Here is a 21,964-nt window from a genome sequence, read left to right on the forward strand (position 1 = left end):
CGTTTAGTCTGACCTGGGAGATCATTTTTGTCTGCACGATTTGAGAATTGCAGGGACACACACACACACACACACACACACACACACACGCACACACACACACACCAACAAACACACACACACACACACACACACACACACACAAAGCTCACACACACAAGCACACACACACACACGCAAGCACAAACCACCACCATCACATCTTAGACACAGACACATTTTCACACACACACACACACACACACACACACACACACACACACACACACACACACACACACACACACACACCTCTGTAAGGCTATTTTGTAAGAATACTACACTACTCGTCATAAAAACTATACATATATATTTAGCTGTAGATCTTTGTGATGCGGCGAGTTATATTAAAACCAAGTATATTGCCAGAAAGGTAATTTATTCCTCTACCGCATGAAATAAAGTTTCATTTTTCATTAATTAGTGTGTATGCATTGTACCGGAGACACCCCCCAAAATCAAATTCGCAAAAGCAAACTTGCAGACACTAAAATACACAAAAAAATCAAAATAAGAAATAGTGACCCCGTATAATATGATCCCATATGGACGAACAACTCATTTTGTACCCATACAAATTTATTTGGTTAAGCTGTTGTGCCTAGCGGTGTTGTTTTGCTATTTTGAAGAAGACTGGTGTCCGCCTCGTCAGAATAAAGCCGTAAAAGGCCTGTTTGGGAGTCTTTTTGTGTGGGCTTTGACTGAACTGGCACACTTGAGTGACGTGCCAGTTCAGTCTGCTGCGCTACACTGGGTTTTGCTGTTGGAAGACCTGTTTTTTGGTAATTCACATGTCCCTACCACCCAAGCGCGTTGTTGCTTTTGTACCAAAATTGATCCCCAAAATTGATTACAATTTAATAAAACTTTTCTGAACAGTTCCAATTCGACCAACAAACTCATCAAAACACCATGATATTTTACACACTTGGTTTAAACAAAATTTTATTCAGAATTTCTTCGCATGAACAGTTTGAAACACACAGCTAGGACACGCACTCAAGCAAATGCTTATATCACGTGACCAGAACAATACTAAATTACACACATTTTCGTAATGGTGGACATAACAACAATAAACCAGAAGAACAAATTGAAAGAATGGGGATGGGGAGCTAAATAGGAACAAAAGAATCTACAGAAGATAAACAAGTCGCGTAAGGCGAAAATACAACATTTAGTCAAGTAGCTGTCGAACTCACAGAATGAAACTGAACGCAATGCAACGCAGCAAGACCGTATACTCGTAGCATCGTCAGTCCACCGCTCATGGCAAAGGCAGTGAAATTGACAAGAAGAGCGGGGTAGTAGTTGCGCTGAGAAGGATAGCACGCTTTTTTGTACCTCTCTTCGTTTTAACTTTCTGAGCGTGTTTTCAATCCAAACATATCATATCTATATGTTTTTGGAATCAGAAACCGACAAGGAATAAGATAAAAAGTGTTTTTAAATTGATTTCGAAAATTTAATTTTGATAATAATTTTTATATTTTTAATTTTCAGAACTTGTTTTTAATCCAACTATAACATATTTATATGTTTTTGGAATCAGAAAATGATGGAGAATAAGATGAACGTAAATTTGGATCGTTTTATAAAAAAAATTTTTTTTTACAATTTTCAGATTTTTAATGACCAAAGTCATTAATTAATTTTTAAGCCACCAAGCTGAAATGCAATACCGAAGTCCGGGCTTTGTCGGAGATTACTTGACCAAAATTTCAACCAATTTGGTTAAAAAATGAGAACGTGACAGTGCCGCCTCAACTTTCACGAAAAGCCGGATATGACGTCATCAAAGAAATAAAAAATAAAAAAATGAAAAAGACCTCTGGGGATATCATACCCAGGAACTCTCATGTCAAATTTCATAAATATCGGTCCAGTAGTTTAGTCTGAATCGCTCTACACACACACACAGACAGACAGACACACAGACAGACACACACACACATACACCACGACCCTCGTCTCGATTCCCCCCTCTACGTTAAAACATTTAGTCAAAACTTGACTAAATATAAAAAGAAAAGGGAGGGAGAGGGGGAAAAAAGTACTGACAACCACAAGGAGAGACTAGGACGAAAGCGCATAGGAAGAGAGCGTCAAGTCTAAGACATGCAACATGTAAATTCAAGTAAATGTAACAATGTTTTATGGAAGGCAGTAATTCGTTAACATATAAAATATGAGACAAACGATAATAATCATTACTTATACGCTGCTTATGTAATCAAATACGATAACACAGAGAGAGTCAGTGTGGAGGTACACAAACGCCTGCCCACACACACTTAAATGCGTGAACACATCCATCAAAATCAGTCGACCAGATTTAACAATTTTACACACTTGTTGGCAATTGTGTTGTCAAACTCATGTCAAATTTAAAAGCAGTACAATAAGCCATTACAAAACAACAGGGTTTTTCCCCACATAGCCTACAAAAAAATAAAGACGCCAAAACAGGCCTTTTACGGCTTCTGACGAGGCTTGGTTTTAATATAACTGGCCGCATCACAAAGATCTACAGCTTAATATATGTGTATATATATATTTTTTTTAATGACGATTAGTGTAGATTAGCTGCAGAGCGAAAGTACCGACTAGAAATAGATGCACGTTCCCACATTTTCACCATTAGACCAATCCTCACGTCCTGAATACGTCGAATTGTGAAAAAAAACTAAAACCAGAAACAAACAAAACACAATGAAACAAACAAAGAAACAAATACATAAACGAACAAACTAGCAAAAGTGCTGACACACAGTTCGAATCCCGGTCGCTGCCGCCTGGTGGGTTAAGAGTGGAGATTTTTCCGATCTCCCAGGTCAACTTATGTGCAGACCTGCTAGTGACTTAACCCCCTTCGTGTGTACACGCAAGCACAAGACCAAGTGCGCACGGAAAAGATCCTGTAATCCATGTCGGAGTTCGGTGGGTTATGGAAACACGAAAATACCCAGCATGCCTACTCAACGAAAGCGGAGGAAAGCTGACTATGCTCCCAGAGTATAGTTTGGGGAACCCAAATGGGAAAACGAGCTCACACGTAACCAGAAAATTCTGGAACGCCTAAGAAGAAGAAGAAGAAGAAGAAGAAGAAGCTGACACCAATTGCTTGTCCTCCCTTCCTCCGCATTACTTTGATTGCGATTATTTTCTTCACCCTCTTCAAGCCTGCCCTCACCCATTTTCCCCGTCAAGGAACAGAGGGCAAACTCCGGAGAGATGTTGTATTGTCATCTATTATTTCTCGGTCCTCACTAATGTTTCTTTTTTTCTTTTTCAGACATAGGTAGAATGAAAGGCTGTCTTATTAAAGTAGATGGACAGGAATGCTACAGGTTTGACGACGCACCAGTCAGCAAGAAAACGAATGTTACATGTACCAGCGGTGTCCTGAACGGATCTGTCATCAGAGTGTCCAAAGACACCACAGGATTCTCCGGAGACGAGGAGACAATTAACATGTGTGAATTCCAAGTGATAAGTATGTTTATCATTTTTGCTTACCATAATTATAAACGTCGAGTAAATATCACAAACATAAGTTTGTTTGTTTGTTTGTCGTTTACTTGTTTGGAGACACTTATTTAAATACCCCGACATTTCCCCCGTACAATGTCGTTTTTAGAAGTGCATGTAATACAAATCAACTGCAGACTTTGGGTATATATACGTTACGCATCTGTTTTAAGTAATCCAACTTCCCTAGTTCTACGCTTAACAATGTCTACATGGTCATTGAGGCAGCTTTTTTAAATCGTGTAATTCTGACAACTCTATACCAGAATGTGGATTTATTCGACTATTGGCACGATTGCAAATCAAACCGTACGATATAAGAGAACACCAGAAGCGCCTATTATCAGCGAAGCAATTTACGTGAACTATATTGGTAATCAATACTCTTTGCCTGGTTAGTTTGAAGGATTTGTATAATCTATTTCAATCTTTTGTAAATGTTTGAATCAGTCTCTTCGGGGTCGATTGGGTCTGACTGTCACATCACATGGCCCAAGATAAAAAGTATCGTCAATCTGAAAATGAGAATAACAGCAAAAACAATTGCCATTCCAAACATATTAACTTGTGCAAACCTACAAACCTGCCTAGATATAATTTGTATGTTTACTTTGAGACTAATGATATGAGCAGTTTCTTTACTTGGTTGACATCAACAGAAAACAGCCCCCTAGTAATGACTTTGGAAGTGCACACGTGTTGTAAATCAGAGATATTGTCATTTGAAAGGTTGCAGTGACGACTACTGGGACAGTGGGTGTGACACGAGGTGTGGTAACTGCAGTAACGGAGAGGTGTGTGACAAGGTGACAGGACACTGCTCCAGCTGTCCCCCTGGCATCAAGCCTCCACTGTGTGATACGGGTGAGTGATGTACAAACCAGTGCTAACAAATTATTTAATACTAGATGAATACCCGCTGCGCCGGGTACGGCTGCGCCGGGAAGAAGTCGAACCGAATACCCGGCTGCGCCGGGGACCCGCACCGCACGGAGGAAGGGAGATAATCGCGGCTGAAAACACTGGAGAAGATAAGGAAGAGTTACTGGAAGTGGATCCAGACAAAAACAAAATCGGTTCAGCGCTGCGCGCTGAGAGCACGTGTTGAAATATCTCATCAACCAGGTTGTGTCCCGGGTGTACCTGAATATGCCCACCAAATTTGAAGCAGATCCATCGAGAACTTTGGCCGTGCATCGCGCACAGACACACAGACACACAGACACACAGACACTAGTCGTATATATATATAAACTAGATGAATACCCGCTTCGCCGGGTACCGGCTTCGCCGGGAAGAAGTAGAGCCGAATACCAGGCTGCGCCTGGGACCCGGCTTCGAAGGAAAGGAGATAAACGCGCAAAACACTGGAGACCTTCTAAAAATAGTAACGTGCAGTGACCTTCTAAAAATAGTAACGTAGTAACGGGAATATGGATTGACGCCACACGGAGGAAGGGAGATAATCGCGGCTGAAAACACTGGAGAAGATAAGGAAGAGTTACTGGTAGTGGATCGCGACCCCCCCCCCCCCCCCCCAAAAAAAAAAAAAAATCGGTTCAGCGCTGCGCGCTGAGAGCACGTGTTGAAAATATCTCATCAACCAGGTTGTGTCCCGGGTGTACCTGAATATGCCCACCAAATTTGAAGCAGATCCATCGAGAACTTTGGCCGTGCATCGCGCACAGACACACAGACACACAGACACTAGTCGTATATACCGTACGGTATATATAGATAACTAGATGATTACCCGCTTCGCCGGGTACCGGCTTCGCCTGGAAGAAGTAGAGCCGAATACCAGGCCTCGCCTGGGACCCGGCTTTGAAGGAAAGGAGAAAAACGCGCAAAACACTGGAGACCTTCTAAAAATAGTAACGTGCAGTGACCTTCTAAAAATAGTAACGTAGTAACGGGAATATGGATTGACGCCACACGGAGGAAGGGAGATAATCGCGGCTGAAAACACTGGAGAAGATAAGGAAGAGTTACTGGTAGTGGATCGCGACCCCCCCCCCCCAAAAAAAAAAAAAAAAAAAAAAATCGGTTCAGCGCTGAGAGCACGTGTTGAAATATCTCATCGATGAGGTTGTGTCCGGGGTGTAGCTGAATACGGTGTCCAAATTTGAAAAAGATCCACCGAGAACTTTGGCCGTGCATCGCGAACAGACAGACAGACAGACAGACAGACAGACAGACAGACACTAGTCGTATATATATATAGATAGACTATATGTACATGGATTAGGAATTTGTTGTGGACAAAGTGTTCTCGTCTTTAAAGGCACACTCCATGCGTTTACATACATCACAAACATCCTTTCGTTTGAACACTTACTGCCGGACAACATCAGGGCTGCTCTCCCTGGATAGCGAGCAATTTTCAAAGAATGTCTTTTCGCGTCCTCTGGACCCGTGTGAAACCGAAGCCTCGTCATGGCGCAACCTTGAAGTTTTGTAAGTCCGAAAGCACGAAGTCGGAATATAGGCCAGGAAAGAGGGACATGTGTGATTCTCACTTTCCTGGAGGGTTTGGAGCGTTGAATAATGAGTGTCGGCATTCACATATTTGAGGTATGCCGGCTTTGTTGTCCGAAAGGGAAAGTTGCATTCTGATCAAGGGACATAACCTACTTTAACTGGTAAAGCTCCACGTGGTGGTGTTCCCCTTTACACTTGTTTTGTTGTTCGTAACCAAATGTATACACTTACACCAGATTCCTTTTAAAGATTTAGAAAATTGCTGCGGTTTTTTCGAAGCAATATGTATGAAATACGACTAGAGCCGACTTGACAGATAGCAGTTGCACACAATACGCGAACGACCGCGGTAGCCTAGAATAAACCATTGATGAGCGTGTAGGGTTTACATGTGATAATTAGCCCTGCAAGAGACCTGTATGCGTCATAAAATGGCGTTGACGGCCCTACAATGTGTGTTTCGTCGGTTTTCTATGGCTTTTTCGTGAAAAGCTTTACTCATTCTGTAAACCTCCTGTGAGGCGGAGTGGGGATTCAAAGAAAACATTACGTAAACACCTCACATGGTTATTGTCATGTGGACTTGCTTGTATATTTAATGTTGTAAACCTAACGTTGCTGTTGTCTGCCTTTACCTGATGGTGGAGGTATTATCTGTCGGTGTAGTTTGTATTATCAGATGAATTACAAAGCCAGGTTTAGTCCACAAACAGAAAGCGTCAGTACTTCTCAAGCTACAACAGTGCATCATCAAAATGTTATTGAAAAAAGGTAAATCATAACCTTATGACTTTCTTTCTACAGAATGTGAAACTGGGACCTATGGACACAACTGTACACAGACTTGCAGTGCAGGATGTGAGGATGTCTGTGACAAAGTCTCAGGACACTGCACGTGCAAACCTGGATGGCTGGGGCCTGCTTGTGATGCTGGTATGTGTGCATTGTTTGTGACAATGTGGGTTGCAGCTGTATTTGAAATTGAATTTTGGTTATTTTATCCCTTTTCGCAGCACCACATATTTCAAGACTTCAAGGATAATGGGACAGGGTGACGCAGTAGTCCCCCTTATCACAGGCAGCTGCGCTGCATTGACGGAGTTGTCTCCCTAAGCGTGAGCTAGTTTTGGTAGCTTGACGTTTTTGGTACGTTGGTAGACAGCATACCCGTGAGATGTTGAGTAGCTGATTGTGATGGGGTCTGGCTGCTGTTATTACCTGGAATGCGTTTGCGAACCTTTGCGTTGCCATAGCAGATTTTATAGGGCTAATAATTTGGCTCTAAAATCTCAATCCCGTTTGACCGGCTTTGTCTCCAAAGGCGATTCTTGTGCTTCGGGCTCTCGGTTAGAAAAAGAAGACGACACAAGGGTGAAACGATATTTGCTAAACACAAATCGATTGAAAGGCATTGCTTTCTTAACGACACATGCTCAAAAAAACAGGTATATGCCAACATTACAAAGAAGATGCAGGACGCTGATTGTAGGTTGATCATACATTTTGGGCTTAAGTTGTGTTCTGACACATAATACTGTGACCGAATATACAACTTGACATTGTGTTGGTTCAGTATACTCTAAGCCACTGCATTCATTTTGTTCGTGATGGGAACACCTGTTTTGTCTCTCATTTTTGTCTGCTGTTACAGCTAATATTCACAATGAGTGAATCTGCATATTATCAGGGAAGAAACAGTTGTGCTGGTTAAATCAAAGCCGGTGAACGTTGTTGTTGTTGTTGTTGTTGTTGTTGTTGTTGTTGTTGTTGTTGTTGGTGGTGTTGTTGTTGTTGTTGTTGTTAGTGTTGTTGGTATTTTTGTTGTTGTTATTGTTGTTGTTTTCTACTAGACAATATTGGGCTAGATCAACTCACTAGAATAACAGCAACAAAACAGGGAGCTAGGTTATGGAATATTGAACAAAACTGCTTGAAGACATATCTAATAAATACTGGAATGTAATTTACTTGGTTTGGTTCGTTGATTGGTCTTTTATTTACCATTGACTGCTGGTCGCTGCTACGCAGTGTGTCCTGGGAGAACATATGGTCTCAACTGCATGCAGAATTGCAGTGCCCACTGCAATGGTACTTGTGACAAGGCTACAGGACATTGTGCGTGCAACAGAGGATACATACCTCCGTTGTGCTTGACAGGTGTGTATCTGTTCATGTCGGGTCACTGCAAACATTAAAATATGCAGTACGCCCATTGTAGGGTGCTTATAATTGTGGAGTTTAAGTTTGTGTCCATTCGACAAAAATAAATGTACAACTGGGCATTGTGTAGGATCACTATACCATCAGTCAATGCAGACATTGTATTCTTGATGGGAAAATTTGTTTTGCACCTCTTTTTGTTATCTGTTACACATATGTGTTACAGCTGTTATGTAAGATCAGGGAATGTGCATAAATAATCAAGGAAGAAACAGTTGTTATGGTTTAATCAAACTGCAAGACTGCTTTTGTTATCTTTTGTTTATCAAAAGAAACCTAGTGCTATGACATTACACCTAAACTTGTGGTGTATACCGTAACGATATGTCCGGTTCTGTCAGACATATATCCCTTGCCTTTTGCAAATACGTATTTATAGCCCACCTAGCACAACAGATATACTATACACAATAGTTTATTTAGTGCCCCTAATAATGCTGCGTGTACTGCTAACAGAGATCCTGATTGACAAAATGGAAGCCCAATTTACCATCATCGGTGGCGCTGTGGGAGGATCTGTGGTTGTGTTGGTTGTGATCATCATTATTGTTGTCATCGTCGTGAGGTAACTGGTGTAATGCGCCCAATATATATTTGTTTTACGTGTTCTTGCATCCATGTTTTAAGAGAATACTTAGTATGAAACAAAGACGTAAAGAACAACATACACGAAGATATATAAAATAAGGAACGCGTGATTCTAGAAGTACAACTATGCACTACTTGTCCTTATCATAAGAATTATTCAGTAAAAGTCACATGTAATGGATACAAATGAAGACATACACGAAAAAAAACACCCGTATAAAATTCTAACTTTACACACACATTGATAACATCATGATACCGTTTTGTTTGCTTTGTACTTCTGATTTAGCAGGAAGGTATGCCTTGTCTAAAATCGGTAGAAACACATTTTAAACTAATGTTGCAAACAATAAATTGTCAGTGTACCTAGCTCTTCCTTTGATAGGCGGAGAAGAAGTCGACCCAAAGCCAAGGAAACGAAAGAAAACATCACCCGAGATCAAACAATACAACAGGTCAACATTTATCAGAATGTATCTAATGCTACCAATGGTACAATGGGCGACATTGGAAGAGACACAAATCGACAAGGTAAGGATTTTACAAACTTTTGGATAGTTCACGGGGTGTTTTTTTCTTAAAAGGCTTGTGCAGCTGAAGTTTTGTCTGTCTGTTGGTCACATTTGTTCAAACTCTTGATGGAAATATGCGAAAAGCTGTTGGATGAATTATACTACATGTATTTTGGAAACTTACGGGGTTTTGTTAAAAGGTTCTATTATTATTAGGACATTTCCAGAAAACATCACAATTTGTTTTTGAATTGTTCAGGGTGTTCTTCGACAGTAGAAATCTTGGCAGATGGTAAGTCATTACAACTTCCTTTATTGTGCCCCCCCCCCCCTCCCCACCAAAAACAGCCCCCCAAAAACAACAAACAAATATTAATAATCCTGGACAGTTTCGATCTTCACAACAATAATACTGTAGCGAGCTCTTAGATTTTCAACAACAATTTCTGTTAAGTTGAATGGTTACCACCCCATAACAACAGAGCGGATGCCCATGCTGCTACTGAAGATCTTGATTTTTTGTTTTAACTTTGTTGTAGCTGATACAAAACCTAAGGAGGCACCCAGGCCAGAACCAAGAAAGAAAAGGAGTACGAACAAAACAAAACCAGTGGTAAACGCAGAAGCCACTTACGTCAACAGGGCTTTCGAAGAAAGATGCATCAACCCAGCTGAACCTCACTGTCTCCACGATTCACTGCCACCAAGAGTGATTGCCCCTGTTGCTAGGGACGACGCATTTGAATGTGTAGAAGAGGACGATGTGAATGTAGAACTGGAAGACAATGAAGTGGATCTGGAGGCAGAGAAGCAGTATGACGCAGACGTGCGTGAGCGTGTGTACTACAATGATGGCGTGTACATGACGTCAGCAGGATCGGATCTCAAGCTTGACTCAGTGCAGGAATCCCTTCTAGAAAAACTACGGGGTGAATTCATCGACCAAGAGTTTGAGGTACGTTTTATGAGAATGAATAATAATGGTCAGTTTGGCTTTTTAAGGGCAGTTTTCCTTAGAATTGATTGCTTTTATCATTGCTTAATTTCAAACTGCAGAAACATACTAGATTAATGTTACTGTGTATGTATTCAATTTGTGCATATACATGACTGACAGTTTATCTTTCTTTCTGTCAGCCTGTGTGTCACTGTTTGTCTGTTTGCTTTTCTGCCTGTCTGCCTGAATGTGTCTGTGTGTTTTTGCCTTTTCTCATACTTAAAGGTACTGAACTTGTCAAATCCAGGTGCACGGAGCCCCTGGGGCTTTTAGTCATACCTCAGGCAGCTATCTGTTAGAAGAACTACCAAGTTTCCTTGACTTGCACCCAAAGAGTCAAGAACTGCGATTTTTTTACGAATTAATTTCGTACTCGGACCCGGCTGGTCTTGACCTATTTTTGGATCTAAATTTAGATCGGGTAGATCACCACATCATGCACAAAAAGACACGTCACTAGCAAACTATGCCAGACGTCATCATGAGTTTGTGTAAAACAAAATGGAGGCCGGAATCACTCAGTTGAATCGAACTCCGACCAAACACCACGTAATAACTAGGTTAATTTATGCACTCGCGTGAACAAGAAACTGTCGAGCTTCACAGATGTCGTCGTTGGGTAGTTTTGGGTTTGTTTTACTACCATAGGAGGATTTTTGAACTGTAAATGCACTCAGCTGCAAGAAAAACGCAAAACGAAGGCTGTGAGCTGCACTGTGCCTTTAATAAATCAAATTTGTTCTTTGTTTGTTATAATTTTTTCTCAGAAGTGTTGATGAAAAATAAATAACGGAAATAAATGTTGTTTCAGTCACTTCCTTTAGGACTGACCAAAGCCCATGACACTGGTGCCAAAGATGAAAACTACTACAAGAACAGGTTCAAGTCAATCGTACCATGTAGGTGTTCGTTAATACTTTGTTTTAAGGTATGTGTGTGTGTGTGTGTGTGTGTGTGTGTGTGTGTGTGTGTGTATGTGTGTGTGTGTGTGTGTGTGTGTGTGTGTGTGTGTGTGTGTGTGCGCGTGTGCGTGTGTGTGTGTGTGTGTGTGTGTGTTTATGTACTTCGTTATTGACTCTGTCTTTTATTTTCATCTATTCTTATAGTTATTGTTACAATTATATTTCTTTCTGCATGACTTGCTGTGAATGTCTTTTCTCGGGCTCTACTGTTCATATTCTCCAGTCTTCATGCATGAAGATCCATTATTTGTACGTCAACTCCTTTAAAACAGTGTGATTGTGTGATGGTTATAATGTATATTTTCAACAGACGACGACACGCGAGTTGTACTTTGCGGGGATCCAGACCCAGGGTCCAGCGACTACATCAATGCCAGCTTTGTTGCCGTGAGTAGTAAATTAGTCTCTCTTTCACTGAGCAAATATATATTAACGTGTATGTTTTCCTGTGAAAACTTAATTGTTTTTGCTATCTGTCTGACATTGCGTCGTTGTGCATGCAGTACATTTATTCGAGCGGGGAACACGGACGCAGTACCCAGAACGTGTCCGCAGCTGTGTTAGTCCACTTGCTTTTATCTGTGTCTGTTTTGACGAGGACCGTGTCACTGAAGGGGAAAAAACGAAAAAGCACTGCGTTGTAAGCATACTGTGTGCTTGCCGCCATTTAGAAAACAAGACTTCACTGACTGATTTGGAGAGAAAAATCAACACCGTTCTCTTGCGTCGATGAAGGCACTTACATTCGACGATCTATTTTGACACCATATCTGATCTGTTAGTCTGATATTGCGCTGGTGTGCATGCAGTACTTTCATTCCATAGGGAACTGAGTGCACGTGGGTTCGGTCACCCTGTATTCAGCCATGATAATGCAGGGGCGAGCAACTGTCAGGCTGTAAAATGTACTACACCAACCTTTATATACTCAGGATGTGTGTGTGTGTGTGTTCTTGTGTTAATACGAATACGAATAAACTTTATTGTCAAGAAACGTAATGTTTATACGACTCTGTGTTTGTGTGTGTGTGTGTGTGTGTGTGTGTGTGTGTGTGTGCGTGTGTGTGCGTGCGTGCGTGCGTGCGTGCGTGCGTGTGTGTGTGTGTGTGTGTGTGTGTGTGTGTGTGTGTGTGTGTGTGTGTGTGTGATGAAAACTATTGTGAATTATTCTCAGCTGAACTTGCTTGTTTTTCAACTTTTCAGGGCCTCCGTTCTCCAAAGGCGTACATTGCAGCACAAGGTAAACAAACGCACGCACACACGCATCTGCGCACGCGCGAGCACGCACACACCGTGGATGCTTTTATATATTTTAGATCGTACAGTTTGATTATGAAATCAAACGTTTCCCGATGCCTCCCAGGGCGCCCAGTATCTCCCGCTAGAGAAATGATTTATACAGATCCTGAAACGCGCTAAAAAGCTCGCCGTACACTGTCTTTCACTGTTGCTATAATGTAATCTTCAATGTCGTATATTTATTTCTGTTTCTATTGGCTTCCTGTGAGGTTTGAGCGTTTTCAGTTTCGACATACTCGCTGGGGATACTTTGCTTCGAATGTTTTAAAGTTTGGAATTGAAGGAGTTACTTCCCATTTCAGGGAACTGCATAGGTGACGATGTCATCGTATGGCGGAAACAAAGGGTTAATAGGCTTATTACTTCCAACACACATACACACAAACACACATGCACAAACACACACAAACACACACACACATACACACACACACACACACACACACACACACACACACACACACACACACATCGGATTCTTGACATTTTGCGACAAAAAAGCCAGCTGGACGTTTTGGTTACGATTTCCCAACTTACATGAGCTGTATATAACATTGTACTATACTTTTGTTCAAGGCCCCAACAGAAACACTGTCAGAGACTTCTGGAAAATGGTGTGGCAGGAACAGGTGACACACATCGTGATGCTGACAAATGTGAAGGAAGGCAAAAAGGTATTTGATTGTTTTGTTCTGGCACCATCCCATTTTGAGTATGAGCGTTAAAGAGAGGGGGATTTGGGTCATTAGTTAAGATATATCTTAAACATTTGCCTAACATCTGTTTCTGTGCTGCGATTTCTATTTAAACTCGTTTCAACCAGTAACAGTTTTTGTCAAAAAAAATAAATGTGTATCGTCTCGTATAGCATCACATTGGACTGTATTGTTCTGTATTGTATTGTACTGTAACGATAGAATCATAAAGCAGTGTTTGCATTGGGTTGTGTAAAGTATTGTACTGTATTTTATTGTGTTATGTAAAAGAAAAAGTGCGAGCAGTATTGGCCTCCTCCCGGGAAGAAAGTGAAACATGGCTCCGTGGACGTCACCGGGCTAGAGGTGCACCAAAGAGCGCATTACGTCATGAGGACCTTCCACATAATGGCAGAGGTAAGAAATGGCAGTGTTGTTCGGTCGTTATTGCCTGTTAATATTTGTGTGGTCTGATTTGAAACGCTTTACAAATACAGTATGTCCGTGTTTGTTTGTTTTGTGTCATTTGTAACAAAGGCAAGTCAGTAAGATTCTCAACTCTTTCTTGTAGAAATAAAGATTTTGAAAACAAAGGCAGTCCACCATAATTATGTGCTCATTATTTTGCCGAGGTATCGTAAGTTCTGCCTCAACATGATTGCAGCTTTGAAACGTTTTGAAAATTGTTATGAATGACTTACTTCTTGTAATGACCAAGTCACACCTTTGAACCCGACCATACACACAACACGATGAATCAAGTAAAGTGACATTGTAAGCTTCCAGTTTAATCAAATGGTGGAACGTAAATATAATTGAATAGTGTAACGCTTGCAGATTTTAGAATCAGATTCAGACTCAGAATGTTACTGTACTTATAAGACTAGGAAAATGCCGCATAGTATCATGCGGTTTATAGCATAAAGTACATCACATTGACTAAAAAGCATCCGAATATACACAAACAGTTACTCGCGGGAAACAAACACACGCTGGCAATGGTCAATTCAGTTCTTAATCTTTAAAGGACGGGTCAGTCCGCCGCGTGGCTCAGTACCACTACACCATGTGGCCAGATCACGGGATTCCCACAACCACGGGGCTAGTTGACTTCTGGAGAACCGTCAGGACATCCCACAGACAACAGCAACAGTCGTCACCTCTCCTCGTGCATTGCAGGTATGGCAGGTCTTCCTTCCTTGTGATTGATCGGCCTGCTGGTTGCTTGCTTTCTTGTTGCTTTCTACCTTCTTTCCCAAAACTCATCTTGGTTTTCCGACATTCACATTGTTGAATGTTTGTGTGTTGCTTTGTCTACTCAGGGCCGGATCTGGGGGGGGGGGTTCCTGGGGTTCCGGAAACCCCCCCCCCCCCTCTGGCCATCCAATGTACCTCTCAGAGAAAAATAAATGTGGACTTTGGACCCCTGCCTTCCGTTGGAACCCCCCCCCCCCCTCAAACGAACTTGGTCCGGCCCTGCTACTGTCTGAAAAAACACACTATTGTTTATATGTTTTTGTTTTCAACATTGCTTTTCTTTGCAGTGCTGGCGTGGGCAGAACGGGAACGTTCATCGGCCTTGACATTTTGATGGACCAGCTACAGCAGCAGCAGCACATCAACATCTGCAAGGTGGTCAACGACATGCGGAACGATCGTTGCAACATGATCCAGGCAAAGGTTGGACTTGTTGTGGATTGTCTACTGTTGTAGTCATTCTTGTTTGAACAAGTATCTGGAGTTCACGTTGTGGTGACAATGTGTTGTTTTCTTGTTTCTCCCGTTTTACTGTCTTTGGTTGTATTGCTTAAATTATGTCCTGCTATCTAGCTATAGTGTTTGTTCTTAATGACAAGAAAATTCTTTGTTTTTGCGTATGTCATAACTGTTTTGTTGTGTCATGTCTCGAGAACCCAGAGGGTCATGTGAGGCCGATTCAGCATCTATCGTATTCTCTGTGTTGTTCTCGACCTACTGTTTAAAGCCTATGTATGTCCAGATTAGACCAAACCTACCATTATGATACATTCTGCAGCGTAATAATGCCAATTGAGAATCTCTGATGCAAATTAAGACAGAGGGCAACACCGTTTTCTTTTGAAACAGAGATTAAGCCGATGAAGAAATCCCCAATGATCTTTTTTACAAAACGAGTTTTTGTTTTGATTTTCAGTCACAGTACTGCATTCTGCACGAAGCAGTGCTTGAAGCCTACACAAGTCAAGACAGCAGACTACCGGCCTCAACGTTCGACTCTGTGTTCAAACATCACGTGGATCCACACCACTCCAACTCCCGCATTGACACCGAGTTTAAGGTCCGTTCTGTCATAAAAAAAAAGAAATAACATAAAATAAAAAGAAATACATGAATAAATTGAATATAAGGACAAATAAATGAATATTCACTATATTCCAGTAAATGAATAAACAAATCATTTTAAACACATTCAGAAATATAGTAAATAAATGGATAGGATCTGAAAGAGCAAAAGCAAGAGAGAGAAGAAAAAGCGAGAGAGAGAGAGAGAGAGAGAGAGAGAGAGAGAGAGAGAGAGAGAGAGAGAGAAAGAGAGAGAGAGAAAGAGAGAGAGAGAGAGAGAGAGAGAGAGAGAGTAAATTGATCAATCATATAATGCAAGGTTAAAAGACGAATGACAGAAAATACATGTTTGTAATTCAAGCAAGAGTGGGTTTAGAATGGGCAGAGTATGTGATTGGCCAGATTGCCCAAAGTGATTAAAACTTACTGTGATTCCGTTGTCGATGTGTACTAGAAATCCACATGCTCAGATAGTCTGTCAGCCAGCAATGTCAATGGCAAGTAGTTATAAGTCGAATTCCAACATGCCGAGACAATTGTTTAATAGGAATCAGATGTCGAAATTCGGCCAGTTTATATCAGTCAATTCCAAATTGTAAATACTTCTTAACAATTGTATTAAGCGATACAAGTTGTACGCCTACCTGAAGGCGACACCACCACCCCATCCCTCCGCTGTTGTTGTTTTTTTGTTGGGGGGGGGGGGGGGATTTTTTCTCAGGTATTTATCCCTCAGTTTGAGTTTTTTTGTTTTCCTCTTAAACCAATAGAGACAGGAACAACTCATATCTAGACCGTTTTCTCATCAAGTCACAAAAAAAGAGAAAATATGCGGAGGATTTTCCACTGCTTTTAGCAAAGCAATCAATATCTTAATTCATTGCTGTACTGATTTCCAGAAACTGAAGCAGATGAAAGTGCTGATGCAAAAGCCTCGGAACACTGAGGCAGAAAAGGAAGAAAATATCAACAAAAACAGATATTTGGACATCTTGCCAGGTTTGTTCAATCCCTTCTATCCTACCTGTACAAGAAATGTGTAGTTGGCCTTCAGTTGGCAACTTGAAGGCTGTGTGTGTGAAAGTAGTGCCTCAGCACATATCATATACTTATTGTCCAAAAAGCAATATAAGATCGAGGATTTGAAAGATTGCCTGTCAGTTATTGCATTGTCATAATTACCTACCTTACTTACATTGTATTCATTGGTAGGTTTTGTAGTGTAAAACCGATGAGTATGAGTTGGTAAGTGCTGCTTCAACGCTTTTCCCAATGTTCTATTTTTTCAGAAGACAGATATTTGGTGCATCTGACTATTCCTTTTGGGGAAAGAAGTGATTACATCAACGCAATCGTGATGACCGTAAGACTAGCCTTTTAGACAATACAATCAAATAGTTTACACTTTGACAGCATAGATGAACATGTTTTTTATTCAAACCTAAACCACGTTACAAACAAATTGGACTCAATAAGCTACACTCATCATTTTTTTTAACAGTTTATGTATGTTTCGTGATGTTTGTTATGTCGTGGTGTAAGCCTTTACATTTTTCCTGCATTGACTTTCCTTGCCGATAAATCTGTCTTGAAACACTTTTTTGTGGTGATCGTTGTTGTGCAAAGGCTTACCTATATTTTTTTTGTGCCTAATTAGGAGAAAAAGCACACTGTATTCCATACATAAACGCCAAAATTTTTACAGATTCATTTCCAATTTCAGACCTTCACAGAGCAGCACGGTAGCATCTTGACACAGCTTCCTCTGAGAGATACCATGGTTGACTTGTGGCGTCTTGTGGTCGGAAGTCATGTCAGCCTGATTGTCTCACTGGGGTCTGAAATCGTTCAGTCGGAGGTACATGTTAATTACAAAACGTTGGGTTAAGATTCATTTGGTGTAATCTGAGATTCTTCCCTTTTCTGTTTTATCTTCTTTCATTTTGAGGTGAAGTCAAGTTTTGACTAAATGCTTTAACATAGACTAGACCATCGAGGTGTTGTTGTTTTTTGCTGTAGATGTATGCGTTTTCAAGTGTTTGTTTACATGTTGATACAGGTACACTTTGTGAACAATTCGTGGGTTTTTTTTTTAAATGCACATTTACTTTTGGGCATTATTGGGTTGTTTAATATATATGTGATTTGGTTTGTATAATGAGACGTTGATTAGTGAGTGGCGAATTTTGTGAAAAGATGATAGATATACCAAACCGCAGTTACTTATCTTCATTGCAGGAAAAGAGCTGTTACTGGCCCCGTGAAGAGAACCAGTCTCTGACGTTTGGACCTTTCGAAATCTATCAGACTTCACGGTCAACCCTGAGGAAGCATCTCATGCGATACAATCTGTCTCTTCAGTACCAGGTAAATTGTATTGCTATGATTGCACGCGTGTGTGCTAATGTATCTAGCGGGGTTGGTACAACTGGCGTCGGCACTGGTGCTCTTGTAAATAAGACGAATTAAGTTTTTGAACGCGGTGAAGATACGTACAAATAGTACAAATAGGAAGATAGCTCCATGGTAAATAGAGAGCTTTTAGCACTTTTTATTTTAACATAGTAGCTTTTTTCTCAACCACTCGGAGGCATAAAATCAACTTGGTTATTTATTTGCTTTTGAATGTGTGTGTGTGTGTGTGTGTGTGTGTGTGTGTGTGTGTGTGTGTGTGTGTGTGTGTGTGTGTGTGTGTGTGTGTGTGTGTGTGTTTAAAAGAAGAGTGGCTACTGACAAAAAGGGTCTATTGTCATAACTACCGTGTAGGTTTCTATCTGATCAATAATCAGGTCGAGAAATTATGTATTAAATTCTATGTTATCTCAATTTTGATATTGATTAGGGAAGGTACAGTGTATTTCTTCTACATAGGGACAAGCAAGTCCAAGGAGTGTTGAGCTGCTACACTACAGCGACTGGAAGGGTGACCTACCGGGCAGTGTTGAGGACCTTGTTCACCTCGTGGTCACAGTGCTGTCTGCACAGTCACAGCAAGGCAACAGTCCTCTCCTCTTTCAGTGCAGGTCGGTGGTGTCTTCTTTGAAGTTCGTTCATTTGAAGTATAGCAATTTTGAGATTAGGATTAGTTTAGATGTGTGCAAAACCACAACATGCCCTTCTCTTATTACAGCGTTAGGGTATTGGCAAGGATGAGAAATGTAAATCTTCCTAACCATTCCCTGTTATTATTCATGGAAGGGACAAACATCTTTATTTATATTATGTTATGGATATCCGAACTGGCAGCAAAGTGTAATAGCAAAGAAAGACCCAGGATGAAGTAACATTTCTGAAAAAATATGTTGTTGCACAAGTCATCCTGCCCTGCTTGCAAATGTTCTGAACTGTTGTTAAAACATTGTTTGTTACGATTTATATTGTTAAGATACAAATCAAACTATATTTTCTATGAATGCAGTGATGGTGCTACAAAGAGTGGCCTGTTCCATGCCATTTGTGATGTCATCAACCGAATGACGTCAGAAGGAGAAATCGACGCATACATGGCGGTCAGACACATCCATATTGTCCGTTCGCAGTGCTTGCTGTCCAAGGTATCAGAGTTTATAAATTGTTAAATTAAAATGTTGATGATTGAGGGAAGCAAACAAATAGTGTGCTTGAATACAATGTAAGCTTGTCTTCTTATTTCTGAAGAGAGATTGTGCAGTATTAGTTCGTATGTGCCACACATTATTCTCGTGTTGTGCTTTCTTAACAGCTTACAACCCAAGAACATAAAGTTATTTCGGGTGATAAGCTCTATGCTCAATTGATACATGTATGCTTCACCTGGACAGGACTGTGAAATTTTGCTTCACTTTAAACAGTCGTTAATCTTTCCGCTATTTATATGAGGAGAGCAAATTAAACGAAACTTGCTCAAATCAACTAATGCCATGTTCAAGACCTTAGATATTTTGTTTGTCCATATAAGATTAAATTCATGATAAAATCATATATTAGTACAGAGTTAGACTAATTATCATCACAATCAGTGACAAACGCTAGAATGCAGTTGGCACATTGCACATAAACTTTTTTAGAAATGATTGTTGCTATCACCTTATATTTAAACGCAGCTTGCACAAATCAAACACAGCGGGCATAATTAAGCTGTCGGCGCCTTCACAGTGATACTACCTGTGTCAACAAATTTGGGTTTCTTGATTTCTAATACAATATTTTTCTAATGAAATTCATCCTGCTCTTTAAAATAAATAGATTTCAAAACTTTCAGAAACAAAGTAAGGGGTCCTGAAGAGAAGAGACAAAAAAACCATTAAAGAAAATCTTCAGTACTGTGTTTGGGATATTTTGTGAATGAAAGGTTTAAAATGAAACTTGAAATAACAGCAACAAATGCTTTCAGTGGCAATATAGACAGTCTGCTTTGTCAATCCGTATTCACTCTTGGCAGAAATATATCAGAATAACAGACATAACACACCAAAGGCAAAAGTTACACGTCAAATAAACCTTTGGCAATGATACTTTGTGCTTACTCATTACACGCAGTGGCTATACTACATGTTGTGTCATTATACGTTAATTGGATCTGTGATCCAAACATGGCTTTTGGTCAATCGAGATGGAAGTTCAGTTTATTCCACAAGCCCGTAGGGCGAGTGGAATAAACTGCCATCGAGATTGACCAAAAGGCATGTTTGGATCACAGATCCAATTAACATATATATCTCGACATTCACTGGTCTTAGGGTTTTTGTTTTCAAAAAAGAAAGAAACTTGCTTGAACACGGACCACTTCTCCGAGCAAAATCAACAAACCTAATCACTCGCATTCCACCTCAAGGTCTCGGCCAACCAAGACTATGGCATACTCGTAGCAAAGCCGCCGAATGGTACCGTAAACCAAGAATAGTGACGTAAGAGAATAGAATGTCGTCTTTTGATTTGGAACGTGACGTGTTTCAGAACTTCTTCTGGACAACTCGGATGGTCTTCTGCGTAGTGGTTGGCACGAGATTCTTTTTCTTCTTCGACAGTTCATCCTCCGATACTGTAGCAAAACGTTTCATCTTTTTTTCACTTTCGAGTATGCGGACGACTGAACTTGACCGCTAAAAAGTAGTCCTTTCGGAATCATTACGCCGAGTCTGAACATGAGGTCTGGACATTGTGTTTAGGCAGGATCTAGGTGAAAGCGAGGCTGTTCTTATCTCTGTCTGTGTACAGTCGAGAGAGAGAGAATGATACATGTCGAGACATTCACTATTTATTTCTATTAGGGATGATTGATGTTCAATTTCTTGTGATCTTTATTTAGAAATAATTGTTTCTATGATTTTATATTTAAACGCAGCTTGATATCCCTAAACCATGACCTTAATTCAGCGACTGAAAACATGGTCGTATGAGAAGGGAGAAAAAACCCACCATAAGTATTACTTACATTTCATGTGGCTTGTGATTTCACATTCTATGTTATTGTTGCAGGCGCAGTATCGGTTCATCTACCGAGCAGTGCAAGAGTACAAAGAATACAAAGAGTACAAGAAGAGGAATGAAGTCTACGACAACGCTTCACTGTTGTAGGGACATAGTTTAAGGAACACAGTTGGTCTTGCTGACAGTGACAGTGCTGTAAAACAGTACGGGAGACAAACACGATTTGGTTTTCTGTTCGGCCTGCGTTAGTGTGCCCCGAGCACAGATAATGAGTACAAATAAAGGATGTGTTGGACTTTTACTTAAAGTTTAATTAAGTCATATGAAGTGGAATTGCTGACAACGAGGAACTATCCTGTGGGTGTTTTTTTTAGTTTGTTTTAGTGACCTCAGTTGCATGCAGGCTGCTTCATCCCTCCTTTTACTGATTTATTCTCCTTTTTGTGTTTTGTGTTGTTGGTTTTTTTTTATAGGCGATGAGCATCCTTCTTCATTGGTCTTTTTTTTTTACTCAAAACATAGTACCCGTTCAAATAATGGCCATTATCTATTTACAATTACACAAATACATCTATTTACAATTCAATTGTTCGACTTAATATTTGAAACTAAAAAATTACGAGCACTGATCCACAACAAGTTGTCTTTCTAAAGATACTAACACACATTTTCCCCGAATCAATATTACGTGATTTACAAAATGTCTCATCTTTTTACTACAACTTAAATTGTGTCTTGATACTCAAATACTACATCCTGCATTTTAAACTGAATCCTTAATCCAAACTTTTTTCTATACAATTTTCTATCTTAGACCAAAACAACTTTACCGGCATACACTCATACAACAAGTTTTCAACAAAATCAACTTCCGTACAACATATACAACATCTATTATTCTCTCTTACT

General features: G+C 40.4%; 1 protein-coding gene across 1 annotated transcript in view; it reads left to right on the plus strand.

The window, feature by feature from the left end:
- LOC138965525 (receptor-type tyrosine-protein phosphatase epsilon-like) overlaps nucleotides 1–21,202 on the plus strand; it is a 28,944-nt gene extending 7,742 nt beyond the window's left edge. Inside the window, exons 4-25 of the mRNA XM_070337709.1 lie at nucleotides 3,335–3,535; nucleotides 4,300–4,434; nucleotides 6,856–6,984; nucleotides 8,080–8,208; nucleotides 8,728–8,836; nucleotides 9,245–9,390; nucleotides 9,911–10,326; nucleotides 11,180–11,267; nucleotides 11,641–11,717; nucleotides 12,534–12,570; nucleotides 13,206–13,303; nucleotides 13,616–13,741; nucleotides 14,352–14,503; nucleotides 14,869–15,004; nucleotides 15,498–15,641; nucleotides 16,546–16,645; nucleotides 16,936–17,009; nucleotides 17,370–17,504; nucleotides 17,885–18,013; nucleotides 18,518–18,669; nucleotides 19,065–19,200; nucleotides 21,104–21,202. Of these exons, the coding sequence (XP_070193810.1) occupies nucleotides 3,335–3,535; nucleotides 4,300–4,434; nucleotides 6,856–6,984; nucleotides 8,080–8,208; nucleotides 8,728–8,836; nucleotides 9,245–9,390; nucleotides 9,911–10,326; nucleotides 11,180–11,267; nucleotides 11,641–11,717; nucleotides 12,534–12,570; nucleotides 13,206–13,303; nucleotides 13,616–13,741; nucleotides 14,352–14,503; nucleotides 14,869–15,004; nucleotides 15,498–15,641; nucleotides 16,546–16,645; nucleotides 16,936–17,009; nucleotides 17,370–17,504; nucleotides 17,885–18,013; nucleotides 18,518–18,669; nucleotides 19,065–19,200; nucleotides 21,104–21,202 (2,948 nt within the window). The remainder of the gene's footprint in view (nucleotides 1–3,334; nucleotides 3,536–4,299; nucleotides 4,435–6,855; nucleotides 6,985–8,079; nucleotides 8,209–8,727; nucleotides 8,837–9,244; nucleotides 9,391–9,910; nucleotides 10,327–11,179; nucleotides 11,268–11,640; nucleotides 11,718–12,533; nucleotides 12,571–13,205; nucleotides 13,304–13,615; nucleotides 13,742–14,351; nucleotides 14,504–14,868; nucleotides 15,005–15,497; nucleotides 15,642–16,545; nucleotides 16,646–16,935; nucleotides 17,010–17,369; nucleotides 17,505–17,884; nucleotides 18,014–18,517; nucleotides 18,670–19,064; nucleotides 19,201–21,103) is intronic.
- Nucleotides 21,203–21,964: the final 762 nt, after the last annotated feature.

This window comes from Littorina saxatilis, linkage group LG4, assembly GCF_037325665.1.
Source record: "Littorina saxatilis isolate snail1 linkage group LG4, US_GU_Lsax_2.0, whole genome shotgun sequence".
Taxonomy (NCBI): domain Eukaryota; kingdom Metazoa; phylum Mollusca; class Gastropoda; order Littorinimorpha; family Littorinidae; genus Littorina; species Littorina saxatilis.